The sequence below is a fragment of the Frankliniella occidentalis genome, unplaced genomic scaffold, assembly GCF_000697945.3.
Source record: "Frankliniella occidentalis isolate FOCC.00 unplaced genomic scaffold, Focc_3.1 Scaffold19, whole genome shotgun sequence".
Classification (NCBI taxonomy): Eukaryota; Metazoa; Arthropoda; class Insecta; order Thysanoptera; family Thripidae; genus Frankliniella; species Frankliniella occidentalis.
This window is the reverse complement of record NW_026267149.1, coordinates 213,723-230,007: the sequence shown is the minus strand read 5'-3', so window position 1 is coordinate 230,007 and position 16,285 is coordinate 213,723. Positions and strand designations below refer to the sequence as shown.

At 54.8% G+C, this 16,285-nt stretch overlaps 2 protein-coding genes across 3 annotated transcripts in view; one reads left to right on the top strand and one right to left on the bottom strand.

Moving 5' to 3' along the window:
- Positions 1-15,260, bottom strand: part of LOC113207764 (organic cation transporter protein-like) — a 69,709-nt gene extending 54,449 nt beyond the window's left edge. The window contains exon 1 of one of the 2 annotated variants that reach the window (XM_026424448.2): positions 14,928-15,260. In XM_026424448.2, the coding sequence (XP_026280233.2) occupies positions 14,928-15,027 (100 nt within the window). In that variant the 5' untranslated portion in view covers positions 15,028-15,260. The remainder of the gene's footprint in view (positions 1-14,927) is intronic. The other variant, XM_026424446.2, reaches the window with a different exon arrangement.
- LOC127748898 (fork head domain-containing protein FD4-like) lies at positions 3,959-10,656 on the top strand. The gene is made up of 2 exons (XM_052264418.1): positions 3,959-4,165; positions 7,622-10,656. The coding sequence occupies exon 2, from the start codon at positions 7,710-7,712 to the stop codon at positions 8,793-8,795; it is 1,086 nt and encodes a 361-aa protein (XP_052120378.1). The 5' UTR covers positions 3,959-4,165; positions 7,622-7,709; the 3' UTR covers positions 8,796-10,656.
- Positions 15,261-16,285: the final 1,025 nt, after the last annotated feature.

Here is a 16,285-nt window from a genome sequence, read left to right as displayed (position 1 = left end):
GCACCCAAAAAAGTGGATACTTGATTTGAGTACGGTACTTGACAAGTTGAGGCCCAGGACTTGGTTTAAGAATTTCTTTAGGTCAAATTGAGTAAAATATTCTCAAAACAAGTACCTGTCCTCAACTTGTCAAGCACCGGAACTCAAATCAAGTATCCACTTTTCTGGGAGCGAGGGAAGAGGGGAAAGAGGGAGAGGAATAGAGAACCAGAACAGGGTGAGAAAGTTGCGCGGGAACCCCCGTGTTGACTGGTGTTGACTGTAGGTTTTCCTCACAGTGAACAGCAGCTAATTTGTCACGGCACCGGTGGCTTGTCGCAGGCCCGATCTGTTATTCACTAAAAGGCGGTTGACTGTGTTTTGATTAATTATACCGCTAATGTGCGCCACCAGCGCCGCTGTCGACCCGACGACATACCACTATCACCAAAAACGACGACAGACCTCGCTTCCTCACCAATAATGCCAATCGCGTAGTAAAGAAAATGGCTCTGACAAGTAACCTGGGCAGTTAAAGTTACGAGTGACAAATTCAAACTAAAGTAGTGTCACTGCGAAGGATTCCGATCGATGTTAATGCAGCTGTTGATGTGCTGCGCTAGATAATTTATAGCGGCGACGACAATGAAAAATAATAATAAAAACAAGACAAGATTCTGTTTCACGCCCGAACAATATGGAGTGGCGTGCTCGCGTGATTTGAGATAACGACAAACGAGATTCGGGAAATGACACGCGAGCGAAGCGCAGCTGAAGGCTAGAAATGCATCACGAGAGTTTCTGTGATCACTATACATGAAAACTGATAGTATTTTTTTTTTACCAGGCCGATTACATGAGTTGTAATTAAACATGTTACTGATTGGCACCGAAAACTAGAATTTTTTGTGAGGAAATATCGTAGAACCCAGACAGAATTCAAATTATTATCATTATTAAATATTGTTCTTAACATGAACTTTTAACATGAGCTTTTAAAGTGAGCATGTCATTTCAGACACCTAAAAATTATGTTGACTGCAAAACATTTTTCGTCCAAAAATACAAGAAATTTATTTCAGGGAAATTGTAAACGGTAGGTCTTCGTCCGCGTATGATAGAATGTGGGAGATGGGAGACCGAGAATACCATATATAAAACTGCATCAGCACGAATCCGGGTCACGTACTTTGCAGTAGTTGGTGAAATCTCTTTCGCATGTGCCAGGAGGGCCGGGAGCCTATCTGGTGCTATTCTGCTGCTGCAGGAGCACTAGCCGAGGCACCTCTTGAAGACTGTTATTGCTGCCATACGTGCCTCCGCTCACTTACTTCGACAATACGTTATTCAAAATTTAAAAAACAAAAACAAAACAACAACAACAACAATTCCAAAGAGCAAGAAATCAAAACAGAGTTTCTGTATTTAAAAATACCTTACATCATAGTTTAAAGAAGTACACATTAGTTGAATTACAATGCGTACTGTGAGGTCACGTGCAATGAAGCGTCAGTCGTGTCACATTCTTTTGAACGTGACATGGCTAGCATGCCATGCGCATGCACATAGCCTCTGACTGTGTGGGCGGAGGCAGGTGGCAAGGGTAAGTCACCTTCTAATGCATGTTCGAGTGTTGCAATCATGACATTCTGAGCAATTCGCCACAAGTCACATTTGGTAGCAGATGACGTCACTATGGGTTGCCACGACCTCCGGTAGATAAGGGCCTAGTAAATTAAACGCGGTTCCGGCAGGATCAAAAACCGTGGGCCGATAAAGGCCTTGTGGTTAGCCAAGTCAATAGGATGTTTAGATGCGCTCCAAATCTAGGGGTTAGCCTGGGTTAGCATACTCCCATCGCCCGTATGTCACTATGGCCTCTCCTTGTGTTAAGGCCCCACGGATTTTAATATTCTTTACACATTTATGTTTATCCCACTTAAAATTTACACTACCTGGCGAAAGTCCATACGAAGAATGCAAACTATCATTTAGTAGAAAGTAGGAAATTCCTAGCTTTTGCTAAAAAGTAACACTGATTTGTTTATCGGCACATGAGTTGCTGTCAGTCATCTGACCCTCGCCCGGCGGCACTACCCTCGGCATAACCGTGGGAGCGCGGAGCTGTGAGGTATCATCAGCACTGTGATGGGGGCTCGTTGAGTATAGCGGGGTTCTGCCAAAGGTCGAAGACGTGTTCGGATCAATTTGGCGAGAGTTGGGCGCGAGCCGGGTTATGGCCTGCACCCACCAAAACAATGTGAATTGTACACTGGAAACGTGAATCATAGAAGTCTTCTTCGCAACAAGTCATTTAAACGTCGCACCCTTCTAGTTTTCGACATAGCTGTATTTGTAGAACAAGTTGTTAAAATTTGAACCGGATCGCATAAAAAATGGAGAGAGATGTACGCGCAATGTGCTGAAATGTGTTAGGGAGAAGCATATCTAAGATATCTTACCATATGGTGCCTCCAACGGTCGAAAGGGGAAATGTAACAGACCACATAGAAAAAAAAAAGGAAAAAAAAAAAAAGACTTTCTTGTGGAGATCAACTCCACTCAAATTGTTTGATAGTCTAAATTTGTTAGCAGGAATCGAGAATCCGATAACCACGACCAACGACCAGGTCTTGGTTCTTGGTTGTCACGACCGGACACTTGTACGAATAGAACAAACTCCGGCTTGACTCGCATGAACGCGTGCGGGCGGGTTGGCTACTCGCACGGGTCCATAAGCAGCCTTGGGCAGCGAGGATAGGCAAACCCACTCGCACCAGTGCGCGGCGTGGCTCTCAAAACCCAAGTGTGTACTTGAATGCAGTGAGGTCCTGTGTACTTGCCAAGTATGCAGGAGCTAGTGTGTACTAGCTAGTGTAGTGTGTACAAGTACACACTACCTCCTGCACAAATGTGTGGAGGTTTTCGTGAGTACTTGATCAAGTACAAACTATCTCCTGCATACGTGACGAAGTACACAGGACCTCCTGCATACTTGACCAAGTACACAGGACCTCCTGCATACTTGACCGAGTACACAGGACCTCTTGCATACATGTAGGTATGCAGGATGTAATGCATTCAAGTTCAAGTACACACAATTGGGTTTCCAGAGTAGTCAGCCACCTGGTATCACTAGCTCGCATCCAAGATCGAAAAATCCATTTGCAGGTGTTCTTTTCTAGCAACGCCCGGCAGTGTGCCTGGGCTGCGCGGCAGAGGAGCCCGTACCGCCGCACCAGAGGTCAAATTATTGAAGCAAAACAAGAACTACAGTTTTTCTATGGTACGGTCATGTGGTCCATGCACAGATTATTTGTGAACATTTTAAAGCAGATAGAATATTTTTGTACATTGCGAAAGTGGTGCAATGGACCAACGCCCACACCAACACGCGGCACCGAGCCAAAGGGGTGCGTGCGAGCAGGCGCAGCTCCTCCACCTTTCTATTCACGTACACATTGCGCCGCGTGACCGCCACATTCACATTCGCCCGCGACCCAAACAGCCCCGATATTTCTCATCCCAAAGCGGGCGATGAGACCGAGCCGGTGCCGGCCCAAAATGGCGGTGGTGCAGCGGTCGGGGGGAGTGGCCTCGCGCCGCGGCCCGGCCAATGGGGGCGCGGCGGTGCCTGGCGGGGCCCGGCGGGGCGGAGCGCACCGCGCCGCTGGCGCCCCCTGCGCGGCCGCCGCCCGCAACACACGCACGATATGAATTGCATTTGAGCGGCCGTAGCCGCCGCAGCCGCGCCGCGTTTTTCTCTTGTTTCCCCTCCTTTTCCCTCTGCTCTGCTCCGCTCAGTCTGCCGCTCGCTCTCCGACGCGCGCGCGATTCCCTCTGCTCCCCTTCCCCTCGCCTCCGCCCCGCCCCCCGCCGACGCCCCCCGGCACGGCCCGGCCCGGGCGGCCCCCGGGCGCGGCGGCGGCGGCGGGGGCTCCGGGCCGCGCCGGTGTGGCAGGCCGAGGGGATTCGCTCGTCAGTGAGAAGTGAGCGCTGCACAGCGAGTGTGTCAACGCGTGTCAGGTCGTGTGTGCGGCAACGGCAGCGCGCCGGGGCCGGGCGCGAGCGTGCGCGAGTGACTGTGTGTGTGTGTGTGTGACTGTGTGGGTGTGGCAGCGCAGAGGAGTACCGTCACCGCTGGACCCGCGGGGAGGAGGCGGCCGACGCACCGCATGACAACAACGTAAGGAAGGAGCAGCGACACCTGTGTCAAGTTTTGTCACGTGTGACGGGGGCGGCCTCGCATACCTAGTCACGTGTGATGTGACGAGCAGGGCGTGGTGGCGCGACGGCGTGGCATACCCCGTCACGTCGCACACGTCTCATGCGATGTGACGGGCGCACTTTTGCTGGAGCCTACAAGCAAATATATTGTGTGGGTCGAGGTGTAGAGGTGTGGGTCCAACTCGTCACTGCAAGCAGTTGTCTGGACAAATTGTCAGCCTTCAAGACAGTTTCAGCAGTGCGTATTTCAATAAAAATTAAGATCAGCACCGGGACTGGTTTGAAAATAACGGCCAAAACCAGTGCAAATGAACTTTGACAGTTGGAAGGGAGCTACTCGACGTGCACTGTTAAACACGTTATTTGTGACCACTATGAGGTCACGCTTTGCTGGGTTTTTCAGCCATTAAGATGCAAAGCCAAAAGGAACGCGTTCATAGGAAAAATCAGCGAACTTTTCGTTCTGGTTCCGGTCTTGATTTCCTCACTTCTTCTCAAAACGCGTAGAGCCGAAACCGTCTGTTGTAAAAAACTAATAAAAATAATATTCCAATGTTTCAAAGCAACCTGAACTAGAGCGTTGCTAAAGAAAATGGTCCATTCGGCTCAGTGTCATGTCAGTAGTCCACAGGAAAGATGTGCTGCCATAAAAAAACCGGTGAACTGAAGTAGTTCGAGTGGGGCAGCAAAAGGGCGGGGCACTCGTTCCTGGCGGGGGCGGGCGGGGTCGAGTCGAGTAAATGAGACGGGCCGAAGCACGCGTCTGTTTGGTCCTCATTACCGGCCCATTACACACACACACGCGTGGTGTGCCGCGGCCGCCACTGGACCGTAAACCATCGCGCCGCCACCGCCACCCTTCGAGGGCCTCGCGCCGCGGCCCCCGGCCGCCCCCGGCCGCCCCCCGCGGGGCCGCCGCCGGGGCGCGCCCTCCATTAGGCCCTTGATGGGCGCGGCGGCGCGGCGCGGGGGGCGGCCGGAGGTCACGACGCGAGTCACGACCGCTACAGATGGATAGGTAGATATCGAGGTGATGTTTTGGAGGGGCCGCTCTTTACGAAAATGAAACGGTTTTGACGAAACAGCAGTACCCGCGCCAGGCCAGCCCGCAGCACCGCCGCGCCCGCTGGGACTATGGGCAATTACCGCGGCATTGTTTGGCTTATTCAACCCTCGCTCCCCGCCATGGCGCGCCACCGGCCGACTGCCTTTCCGCTTTCTTAATAACCCTTTTGGTACAGTACGCCACTCCACACTCCACGCCCCCTGCCCGCCCAGGCCCGGCCCGGCGGCGGCTCCGTCCACTAGGGGGAAGCGGGGCGACACGAACCGGAGGTTCCCTTGGTGAACATCGGCAAAAAATAAAAAAAAAATAAAAAAAAAATCATTTTGTTTTTGTAATGTCATGCCACTATGTATGTCCTGGAAAGGGCAGCAGTGAGTCCTGGAAAATATCAGGAAAGGGGAGCAAATATCGACAAGTGCGTCCACTTTAGAAAGTCGCCACAGTTTCGGTCATGTATGCACGAGGCTGTCGGACGCGACCAGGCCGGTCCAAGCCGCTGCAGCAGAACGCTTGCTGGAGTCGGGCATTTATTTTATGGGGGAAATGGGCCCAACGCTCGGCAGGCCTTTTGTTCTCGCAAGGCGGTCGGCAGGGCGGCCAGAAGGGCGGCCCGCAAGGATGGGTCGCCAAAAGAGACGCCGACAGGGGCACCAAAAAGTGGACCAGCAGGGGAATCAACGGGCCGAGAAACAATGAGTTAGTTAAAATAAGGGTATATAACAGAGGGTCCTGTATAGAAGGCAAACAAGTTAGCTCACAGGACCCCCTAGGGCTAAAGGTGTCGCGACTCGCGACACCTTTAGTATCGAAGTAAACAGAGGGTAAAGGCGACAAGCAACTAGCAAGGTGGATATCAGGGCGGCCACCAAAGCGGTCAGCACGACGACCAGCGGGGCTCCTAGCCTAGGTAGGAGAGCGACCAGCAGGGCGACCAGCAGGGCAATCAACAGAGCAATCAGCAGCAGGGCGGTCAGCAGGGCGGTCAACAGGGTGGCTATGACAGCGACCAGCAGGGTGGCCAGGGCCAGCAGGGCGGTCAACAAGGCAACCAGCAGCAGGGCAGCCAGCAGGGCGACCAGGTGCAGCAATAAAGCCGGGGCGGCGACGGAGGGAGAAAGCAGGCCGCGTCGTCTCCTTGTTGTTGAACACGACAGCAGGAGAAGCTAATGCCCGTCTGCCGGGTCTTTAGGCCCCATGATTAATTCCCCGGCCAATCAACGGCGCGCACTTTGCATATCGTCACGGCGGGGACAGTGCCCCCCCCCCCACCACCACCACTACCACGCCTGCCCACGCCCGCGTCAGTATGCGAAGTTGGTTGGGTGACTGTCTAAGTCTGGAACGCAATAAAGCGTTAGCTTCGCGCCATCCGTCCGAGTCGACTGGTCATCGTGCAAATGCACCCCGTCGCGCGTAGACATTCGCCTAAGCCAGAGTCCTCCTCAAAGTTTTTAACCTTCAATTATGACAAACTTGTTGTTTTGTAAAGTCCCCCTGCCGCCAAGCCGCGCTGTTGATGGTGTCGGTCACCGCGGTGCGGCGCGCGGCGTGTTCGGAACCGAGGGGAGGGAGAGGAGGGAGGGCAGGGAGGGAAAGAGAGGGGAAAGGAGGGGCAGCGGGTCTGACCGCACCGATTCGCTGCGGTGGAGTCGCCCGAGGGCTTCCCTTTGGTCGGGCTTCGGATTGTGGGCACAGCCGAAGGGCACAGCCGCCGGGCAGAGGGTACATATTGTCAACAGAGAATATTGTCCCATAGCGTCCTCCTCGCCGCAAAACTGGTCACAAACTTTAAACGACATCGGTGTTTCTTATACCCATTTTGCTCTTTTAACAAAAAAAATATGCCTGTAGAACTAAGCATTTTACTGAAGCAACTTAAAAAAATGGAACATTGGCTGAGTTATATTCTTTGGACAGGACCCTAACTTTTGCAATCAAAACTTGAAAAAATACATTGCTTGTCACGCGTCACCACGGTTGCAATAACTTTCCCACAGAGTACGACTGCGACAGTGCGACATGGGTGTAGGAGACATGCAGCGGCCGCTGCCGGGAGTGAATTAGAGCAATTTGTTGTCCACAAACATCGCGCACTCCCGTTAGTCACACCCCGCGGATGTCAGCCCGATTCGCCACGACAGGGAGCTCCCCTGCGCGGCAGGGGCTGCCGCGGGCCGCCGCGCGGGCAGCCGCCACCACGCGCGCTCTGGTGACGGACGGGTGTCTGCGGGGTGACACATCCACCTCCCGGACAATACTCTACGATTTAAACTGCAACGAAAAGGGGAACAGTTCGCCGTTGCTCTGTCACCCTCGCCGCCACTAACCGCCGCTCTCTCCCTGTTGCAGGATGCCGTGATGGAGGCGCCCCGCCCGCGGGGCCCGGACCCGGAGGGGGACGCGGAGGGTGGTCCCGACGAGCGCCAGCACGTCCCCGATGACGCCGCCGTCTGACACCGCCATGCCGCGCCCCAGCCGCGACTCGTACGGCGACCAGAAGCCGCCCTACTCGTACATCTCGCTGACGGCCATGGCCATCTGGAGCTCGCCGGACAAGATGCTGCCGCTGAGCGAGATCTACCGCTTCATCACCACCCGCTTCCCGTACTACCGCCGGAACACGCAGCGCTGGCAGAACTCGCTGCGGCACAACCTCAGCTTCAACGACTGCTTCATCAAGGTGCCGCGCAGGCCAGACCGGCCGGGCAAAGGCGCCTACTGGACGCTGCACCCCAAGGCCCTGGACATGTTCGAGAACGGCAGCTTCCTGCGGCGGCGCAAGCGCTTCAAGCTGCCCAAGGTGGACAAGGACGCCCTGGAGCGGGAGCTGGCGTCGCTGCAGCAGCAGCGGCCCCTCAGCCCCGCGCCCGTGCACGCCCCGGCAATGTCGCCGCGCCCACCGCGACCCGCCTGCTCGCCCGACCTGGGCGTCAACCTGCGGCTGGGCGCCAGCCCGCACACCAGCCCGCTCACCGAGCCCAGGAAGAACTCTTTCAGCATCGACAGGATCATCGGCGAGCCCGCCACCGCGCCGGCCACGCCGCACCCGGCCGCGGACAGGGCCGCCTTCGAGCACCCGCTGCTGGCCGCGGGCGCGGGGCGCGTCCCCTTCTGCCCGCCGCCTCACCTGGGCCCGCCCCTGTTCCACCCGCACCTGTTCAGCGCGTCACCGCCGCCCGGCTACTTGGTGCACCCCGCGGCCGCCGCCATCTACGCCGCCGCCCTGGCCACCGCCGGGCTGCTCCTGCCGCCGCAGCAGGGCCACTTCGACGACAAGCACGGCCTGCAGGGCCTGCAGAGCCTCCACCAGGGCCTCCAGGGCCTGCACCCGGGCCTCAGCCTGGGCCGCGGCCTCGGACTCGTCAAGCCCCACCCGCTGCTGCCCTTCTCGTTCGGGCCGCTCCGCGCCGCGCCGCCCACCCTCATGCCGCGCGTGCAGGAGCTGCCCGACCTGCCCGAGCCCGCGGCCCGCGAGGACACTCCCCACGTGGACGTGGTGGACGAGTCCTCGTGCTCGTCCTAGGCGGGGGCACGGCATGGCCGGCAGGCTGGCTGGCGGGGCGTCGCCTGAGCGCGGCCCATTGGCCGCCGCGCACCGCGTCGGACGGCCGACCAGGCGATAGCGATAAATGCATTGCAAACATGACAAGCAAATAACGACCACCCATGGTCGTTGGCGACACACATTTTCAGACCATAAATTTGTCGGCCGCACATCAGCCATGTCGCGTGCGTCTCCTCTCCTCGCACGCAGTGTTGCCACATCAAAACGTATTCGGAATGGGCATTACCAACACGACATTACCAACGTGTCATTTGGGAATCAATAAAAATAATTCACTTTCAACTTTTACTCCATCGCTGGCGACTCTCTGCAAGTGCAGCAGATGCTGCCGCGCACCTGTCTGCAGTTTATGTGTCGGACTATGTCTGAAATACTGACGCTGCCAAGTTGGTTACTTGTTGCTTTCTTAACGTATCCCCGATCAGATAGACTGAATATCTCCCTGTGTGCATTCGATACACGTCAAATTGTCAACAACAGACAGTTATACGAATTCTGATAAATATTTTGCTATGTTTTCTTCGTTGCCTATTAAATTCCACCTCTTGCGCTATCAACGCCATTATGAAAAGCTATATGCTACTACTTCGACAGGGGTTGCTCGCTCGCTCGTTCGCCCCTCCCCAGCCCCCTGAGGGATTCGCCTCAGTCCTGCGGTCTATATCGACCGGGGCCCAGCCTTGGCCCGTGGGTCGTCCACTCTCGCCATAGCTTTGAATTTGAATTTAATTCAGGGGAAACTGTGCCTTTTTTATGACGACTTTCATCCTACACAATGGATCTCCACTCCCGCTATTTCCCTGGCATCTCTTTAGACGTCGTGTCACGAGAGTCGTGGCGGGGCGTGGAGGTGGCGGAGTGAAGTGGCTGGCAGCCGCTAGATGAGCATTTATCAAGGGCTTTTGAGTTTCACGGAACGTTGCCCGGCTCGCCTCCAGCTTGTCAGCGGCGAAGGAGGAACTCAATTTCAGGCATGGTTTGTCCCGTGGCGCCTCAAACAGGAAGGTAACGCCAGGTGTGTGCGGAGAGTGCGCCACTCCAATTTGAAAGATTAAGAAATCATCGTTTAAATAGAAACTGGTCTAAAGTTACAGAATTGTCCAAACTTCTGAATAATTTTTTAAAGTTATTATGTGCCGCATGAGGTCTCAGGCCAAAAAATAATTGTTCTCACCTAAGATTTCTTTGCCGGACTCCAGGCAAAGAGTTTCGGTAGGGGTTTGATAGTTCCTCAATCTGTATACGATAAAAACGTTCCCCGGATGGGTAATATGTTCCTTTGTGTTTTATCATAATACATTTTTCCTATTCCATTTTACATTATAGCGTGGAAGATTTGTTCAAGGAAATGTTATACCAAATTATACTTTAGTTTTGTGAAAGTTGTAATGTAATTAATGTATACCATATTACGCTGATTGATCAAAAATTCAATTATCTGTAAAACAGAACTTGTATTTAAATAATGTCGATATAAGGCGTCGGCTAATTAATAATTAAGCTTTTGTGATAACCTGTAAAATTGCATGTGCGAAAAAGTGCATATGGCAGGAGTGCCGGTAAAAGTACTCCTTAGCGATTGAAATCATGTCATTGCGTAATTGATTGGAACAAGTGCTTTGTGACCCTAATATTATACGCGATGAAATCTTCCTATTGTACCATGTTACCTGATAATGGACTTGTAAGATGCTAATTTCAGTGAGGCTGTATTTGTTTTTGTTGTGATTTCTTGTTTGTATTTATTATTTTAACCAGACTGGGTTGTCTGGGTGTTTGTCTCGGTCATGGACTGCGAAATAAAAATCTAAGCAGAAAGTCTCTCTTTAATTGTCAGTATTTTAATTTTACTTTCAACAGCATTTTTTCTCTTTTTTTTTTACTTTTTTCTTTTTTATTTTGTCACCAAAGTCGACGTTGAAATGGCCGGGATAGACCACCTTGGCTGGGCTGGGCGTTGCAGCGCGGAGCAAATGACTTTTTCTCTTTCCCTTTCGGGAGCCTAATCCACCACCACAATCTCCATATCGCGTTCCATCTTGATTTAGACTACACAAATTGCACTGTGGGAGACTTTATGGCCAGAAATCCCTCTTTCCTGGGCAACAGAAAGTGGGTCATCTAAATGACTGCATTCCAAGTGGCTTTTTCGTGAGTTGTGAAAACGGACCCCGGTGTGACTGATGTTGTGACACAATAATTGTTTTCTTTGCCGTCACATTCCCACGCAGCCCAGTTCATAAAGGCATGCTTTCTCCCCCATTGATGACGCCAAAAAAAAAAAGGACTCACCTCGACTTTACATCCGAATAAGTCGAGTTGGAACAGTAGAGAGCTCGAGCCTGCTGCTCAGAATACAGGCGGACAGGTACGAGCACTTAATCCCACCCACAGGCAGAAGAAAGGGGAGAAATAACGGTAAGACAAAGTTCGGCAAAAGTAAAACGGTGGGGAAGTCCGCGAGAAGGGCAGACCGGCAGGTCCAGTCCAGCGCCGGACAGCGCCTGGCGGGTAGGCAACCCATCCTGCTCCCGAGGCGGCGTCAGAGGCTAGCGGCCGGCGGCGGCGGCGGCCACTGGGCACCAGGCGAGCGCAGCGGAGCGCGGCAGAGGGAACTCCCACCGGCCAGCCGGACATATTCCGGCCGAGACATTAGTCCCCCCCACCCTCTCTCGTGCGGTCACGCGGCGCGGAGACGCACACACGCGCGCGCGTCACCGAGCGACGGAATGGCGGCAGCGAAAGAGTTTATGAATTTATATTGAAAGGGAAATAACGCGAGCGCGCGCATGCATTCCGTGTCAGGGCCGCGCTGTTTGATTGAGTCACGCGGCCGGGCTTTATGGGGATCGTAACGCCTTTTTACGTGTGTCTCTCTGATTTCAATTCCACGGCGATCGCATCGACCGAGCCGAGCAGCGATCGCGAAGAGAGAGAGAGAGATGGAGAGAGATGGCTGCAGGTGTCGCAAGCGCCAGGCGCTGCGTGTCCTTCTGCGGCTCCTCTTACTCCCTCTCACGGCTCGCCTCTCCTTGTTTCAGCGCTAAAATAAAACTACCGGACTATGAAGCCGACTGGCCGTGTCGAGCACATCTACAGGGTACTTTGCTCGCCTTTGCCCCCACCCCCTTCTCCAACCTCCATGTGTTTCATTTGGACTACCCCTCTGCTGCTTTAAGATCAGTCAATAACATAATAAAACTAAGAAGAAAACAATAAATCAGCGAGACATGGCGCTAGAGAAAGGGATGTAGGTGAAGGGGAGGGGGAGCAGGGGGGTGAGTATTGACAAGGGCGGCCGCGAGAAAGGCCTTGTTGGGAATTGCTGCTGCATCACGCTCCGCATCCATCAAGGCTCCCCCTCCCCGCCTCCCGCAGTCTCACCCCTCTCACTCGAATACAGGCCAGCCCGCGGAAAGAATGCTCTCCACATTGACAGTCCCGAGAAAAAAAATGTGCGGGTATGAAGAGCAAAGACGGGGCATCAAGGCTACGAGCTTGAGGTCGGGGAGGGCGCGAGAGTTGTGGCAGAGGCAAGGGTTAGCAGCACCCTTCTCTCTCGCACCCACAGCAAACAGGGGGCCGCCTTGTTGCACTCGACCCTCTCGCTCTCGACGGCCGCCACATTTTCGGCAGCGCCGCGCGCAGCCCGGGCCAGGCCCCCAGCGCGCGCCGCACCCCCAACGCTGAGTCGTGCTTCCGCTTCAAAGTTTAGTTTGGCGGGTCGGTTTGGGTCAGGCCCGCCCCTCACCCTTTTGGGCCCGCTGGGGAGTTCGTGCGTGGCGCGGGCCGAGCAGGCCGAGCAGGCCGAGCAGCGCCGCCACCTGCCCCGCGTGCACGCCGCGCACGGCCCGCACGGACCGCCGCCTTCAAGACGCCGCGTGCGAGGGCGCGGCGGGGCGGCGCACCCCTACAACCACCGAAAAGCAGCCCCTCTGCCCCCACCTTCCCCTATGCGCGCATGGCCACTCCAATTTAAACCGAGACTCGCGCCCGGACAGGCGTGGGGAGTGACGGCCGGTGGTGGCAGCCCTCATGAGCCCCAACCGTGTCAGGTCGGACGACTCGATCACACACACACACACACTACTTCAAGAAGAACGATACTTGGTATTAATTTTAAAATACAAAGCGTTTCGCGCCAAAACCCGATGAGAATTTCTTGCTCTCCAAATTGCCCCCGAACCAGCAGCGCACTTTCCCCCGCCCTCGCGGGGGGCGTGGCGGGGGGAGAGAGAGGGGAGAGGGGAGGGCGAGAGGCAGTCATGGCCCGGGCAGGCGAGCAGGCCGATGGACACGCAAACACGAAACATAACCGAATTACTCCTCCAAGGCGGCCCTTTGGGGAGGGCGGCCCAACCAAAGGGCGGCCCAAATAGAGTAAGTGCGGCTCACAGAGTGTGGCCCGCGGCCGACTCCCCCTCAAACTATCCAGTCGAGTCGAGCAGCGCAAACCAACATCAAGTGTGTGGCTGCATCATCCTGTCCTCTGGAGACCGCGCCAGCTGTCCAATTACGTTTTTTGAAGCCGCGATAGGCAGTGACACACACACACACACACACACACACACACACACACACACACTCAAACACACAGACAGACACGCACACAAACACGGGGCGCAATTACAAACGCACCGCCCTCTAATCGCGCCGGCCCGTCCGACGTGTCAATCCCGCTGCTCGCGTTTCAATTTCCCTATCTGCTCTGGATTTACAAGGCCGTAATGGCGGCGGCCGCCTGCTCCTCCTCGCCCGGGGCGCAATTACCTCCTCATGATGCGCGGGAGGGGCCGCGTCGGGCCGGCGCCGTCGTGGACATCGCGCGCCAGGAACTGCCAGGTGTTGACGGCCCCCGTCGGGACGATCAGGGCGACGCGGGCGACCGCGGGCCGGGATCATCGGGGAAGAGGGTTACGTCAGGTCAGATGTCGCCCGCGCCCCGCAGCCACCACCTCCGCCGGGGCGACGGGGAGGACGGGGCGAGCGGTGGCGAGCAAGGGGTGCGCGGGGGGAGGGTCCGCGTCGGGCCGCCGATGGGGACATCGCGCGCCAGCAGGTCCTGCCTGGTGTTGACGACGGCCTCCGTCAAGACGAGAAGGGCGACGGGGGCGAGCGTCATTGCCGGCATCATTGCATCGGGGGGAGAAGGTTATGCCGCCCGCGCCCCGCCACCACCTCGACGGGGGCTCGGGGGGAGCAGGAGGGGACGGGCGTGCCGCGGGGCAGCGGGCGGGGGCAGAAGGTGACGTCGGCCCCTCCCCGCCGCGCCCCGCCTGCCCAGCGGCGGTCATAAACCCAACACCTACTGCGGCGTGGCCGTGGCGCGGCTGGCGCGGCGGTGAGCGGAGCGGCCCCCGGGGCCCTCGAGGAACTCTTTAAGAATCTCATTAAACAACAGATGGGGTGGGCCCTAGGCGCCGGGGCGGGCGCGCACACAAAGTCAACCAAACCCTTTTCCTTCTATTCAATTGGAAATCGCTCATTTATTTTTATGTGACGTGTGGCCGAGGCCCATTGAAGGTCCGAGCTGTTTCCAGCTGGCGGGGAGGGGAGGGGAGGGTTTGTCACTGCCTGAGTTATTCGGCCCAGGGTGATATCTCAGTCCCTGACTGCATTCCACTCGTCGGGACGCGGCTCGCGCTGGACTCGTGCGGGGGCTGCGAGGGCTGGGAGTGTTCTCAGCCAGTGGCCAGAGGGAGGAGCGTATGAACCAGAAGACCACATCATTAGATCTCCTCAGACTTTGTATTCTAGCCAGAACTTCATCTGGCACACGCGCAGGAAAAACTGTGTCAGCACAACCTTAGTTCCAAAACAGTTCAGGACATTAATTAAGTTTAGAAGTTTGGAACGCCCAACTTTTCTATGGCATGCAAAAGTTTCTAAGCTTCTTACGTAAAACTAGTGGATCATAAAATGTTTGACACAGTATGTTATAAATTAGTCGTTCCTTGAAGTTCTTACTATTGTTATTATCATTACAATATAAGTTGAAGGCAAGTTAAAGATTCATTGTTTTTTCTTTAAGGGGAGAGGGGAGAAATTAACTGTTTGATTCTTTACCAAATAGAATGATGCAAACTTTACCTTTTCTACGCCGACGAGATCGCTTGTGCTTGATGGAAGAAGCTTTCTTGTGTTGAGGTCGCTCATTCTTGAGCGGCTGGTAGATTTGTGCCTTGGTCATGACGCACTGATTTGAATGAAATTAATAACCTCAAAGGTAAGAGAGAGCCGATCGCAAAGCCAAACTTTTAATACTTTGAAGGTAAAAACAATGCGCGCATTACAAGCAAAGCGTTTTCAGGATAAAACTACAACGAATGCGAAAGTATAAATTTTTCTGCAAAACACGCTTGTGAAATAACTTATTTTGGCGGATTTGACATTGACATGCAAGGAAGTGAAGAGCAGGAAGGAAGCGCTGGTGCCGCTGGTGCTCTATTCGCAGTCCTGCTCTGCCTCCAGATAGGCGTTCCGTTGCCTGCGAATAAGCAGTTCTTCCGGTTACCGACCGTTGTGACCGGGATGCCGTTTCTCCCATGTAATTGCGTTTAAATTCAAAGTATCCGTGCTAAATTCTCGTTTGTTTACGTCGTCCATGCGAAATTACTGTCCATATAGTTTAAGCTGGATATTTTTGGCCTTGAGTGTTAGAGAAAAGAGATGAGCAGCCATAAGCTATCCAATGCTGGGTGATTGCAACTTTGAGGTTAGCCGTTCAAAGGGGTAACTCAGTCATTGGCTAATCATGAGCATGGACGATGAAGTGAATTGTGGTGAGTAATTTGTTATAAAACTTGGCATGAGGCCTGCAATTACCTTTGTCGTTTCATTCACCCCTGGATGCTCACGTTACTGTACAACTTGTGTCGTGCAAGGGTTTGGCGTTCCCTGTGCAGGTGGCCGGTGGCCGGGCCTGGCCGGGCCTCAGCAGCCCCAACGCCCGCCCCAGCTCGTCGGGCTGTCATCGCGTGCGCGGGGACGTGTGGGGCGGCGATACTCATCGCCACTGTCAGCGTCGTTGTCGTCCTCACGTGTCCCTTTATGCTTCCCCAGGACGAGCCGACCAACCATTTGTGCAGCCTTTCCTCGGCATCACGCCCCCCCAGAGGCACGTCGGTGATCCCTTAACCTCAAAGACGGCCTCCCCTACGGTTGCCTCGAGGACATAGCATTTCCAGGTTGCCGACATCCCCGTGGTGGCGGTGACATCCAGGCCAGCAGAACATGGACTTCCCCGAGGTACGTACTCGAGTGTCCGAACCCCGTCACAAAATTCGAGTCACATTCGCTGACACGACTTAACGATTTTCAGTGAGCGAGTCACCCCCGGGTCCAGACGGCTTCTCGACCGCGACCTTCACCTCCAGGATCGAAGACAGGCGTAAGGCACCTCCATTATAGACTCTTTATGACGTCCTCCAGTTCCAGGTCAGTCTTCA

Bases quoted from the DNA above. Each gene is read 5' to 3' on its own strand.
- LOC127748898 (XM_052264418.1), top strand. From the start codon at position 7,710: ATGACGCCGCCGTCTGACACCGCCATGCCGCGCCCCAGCCGCGACTCG.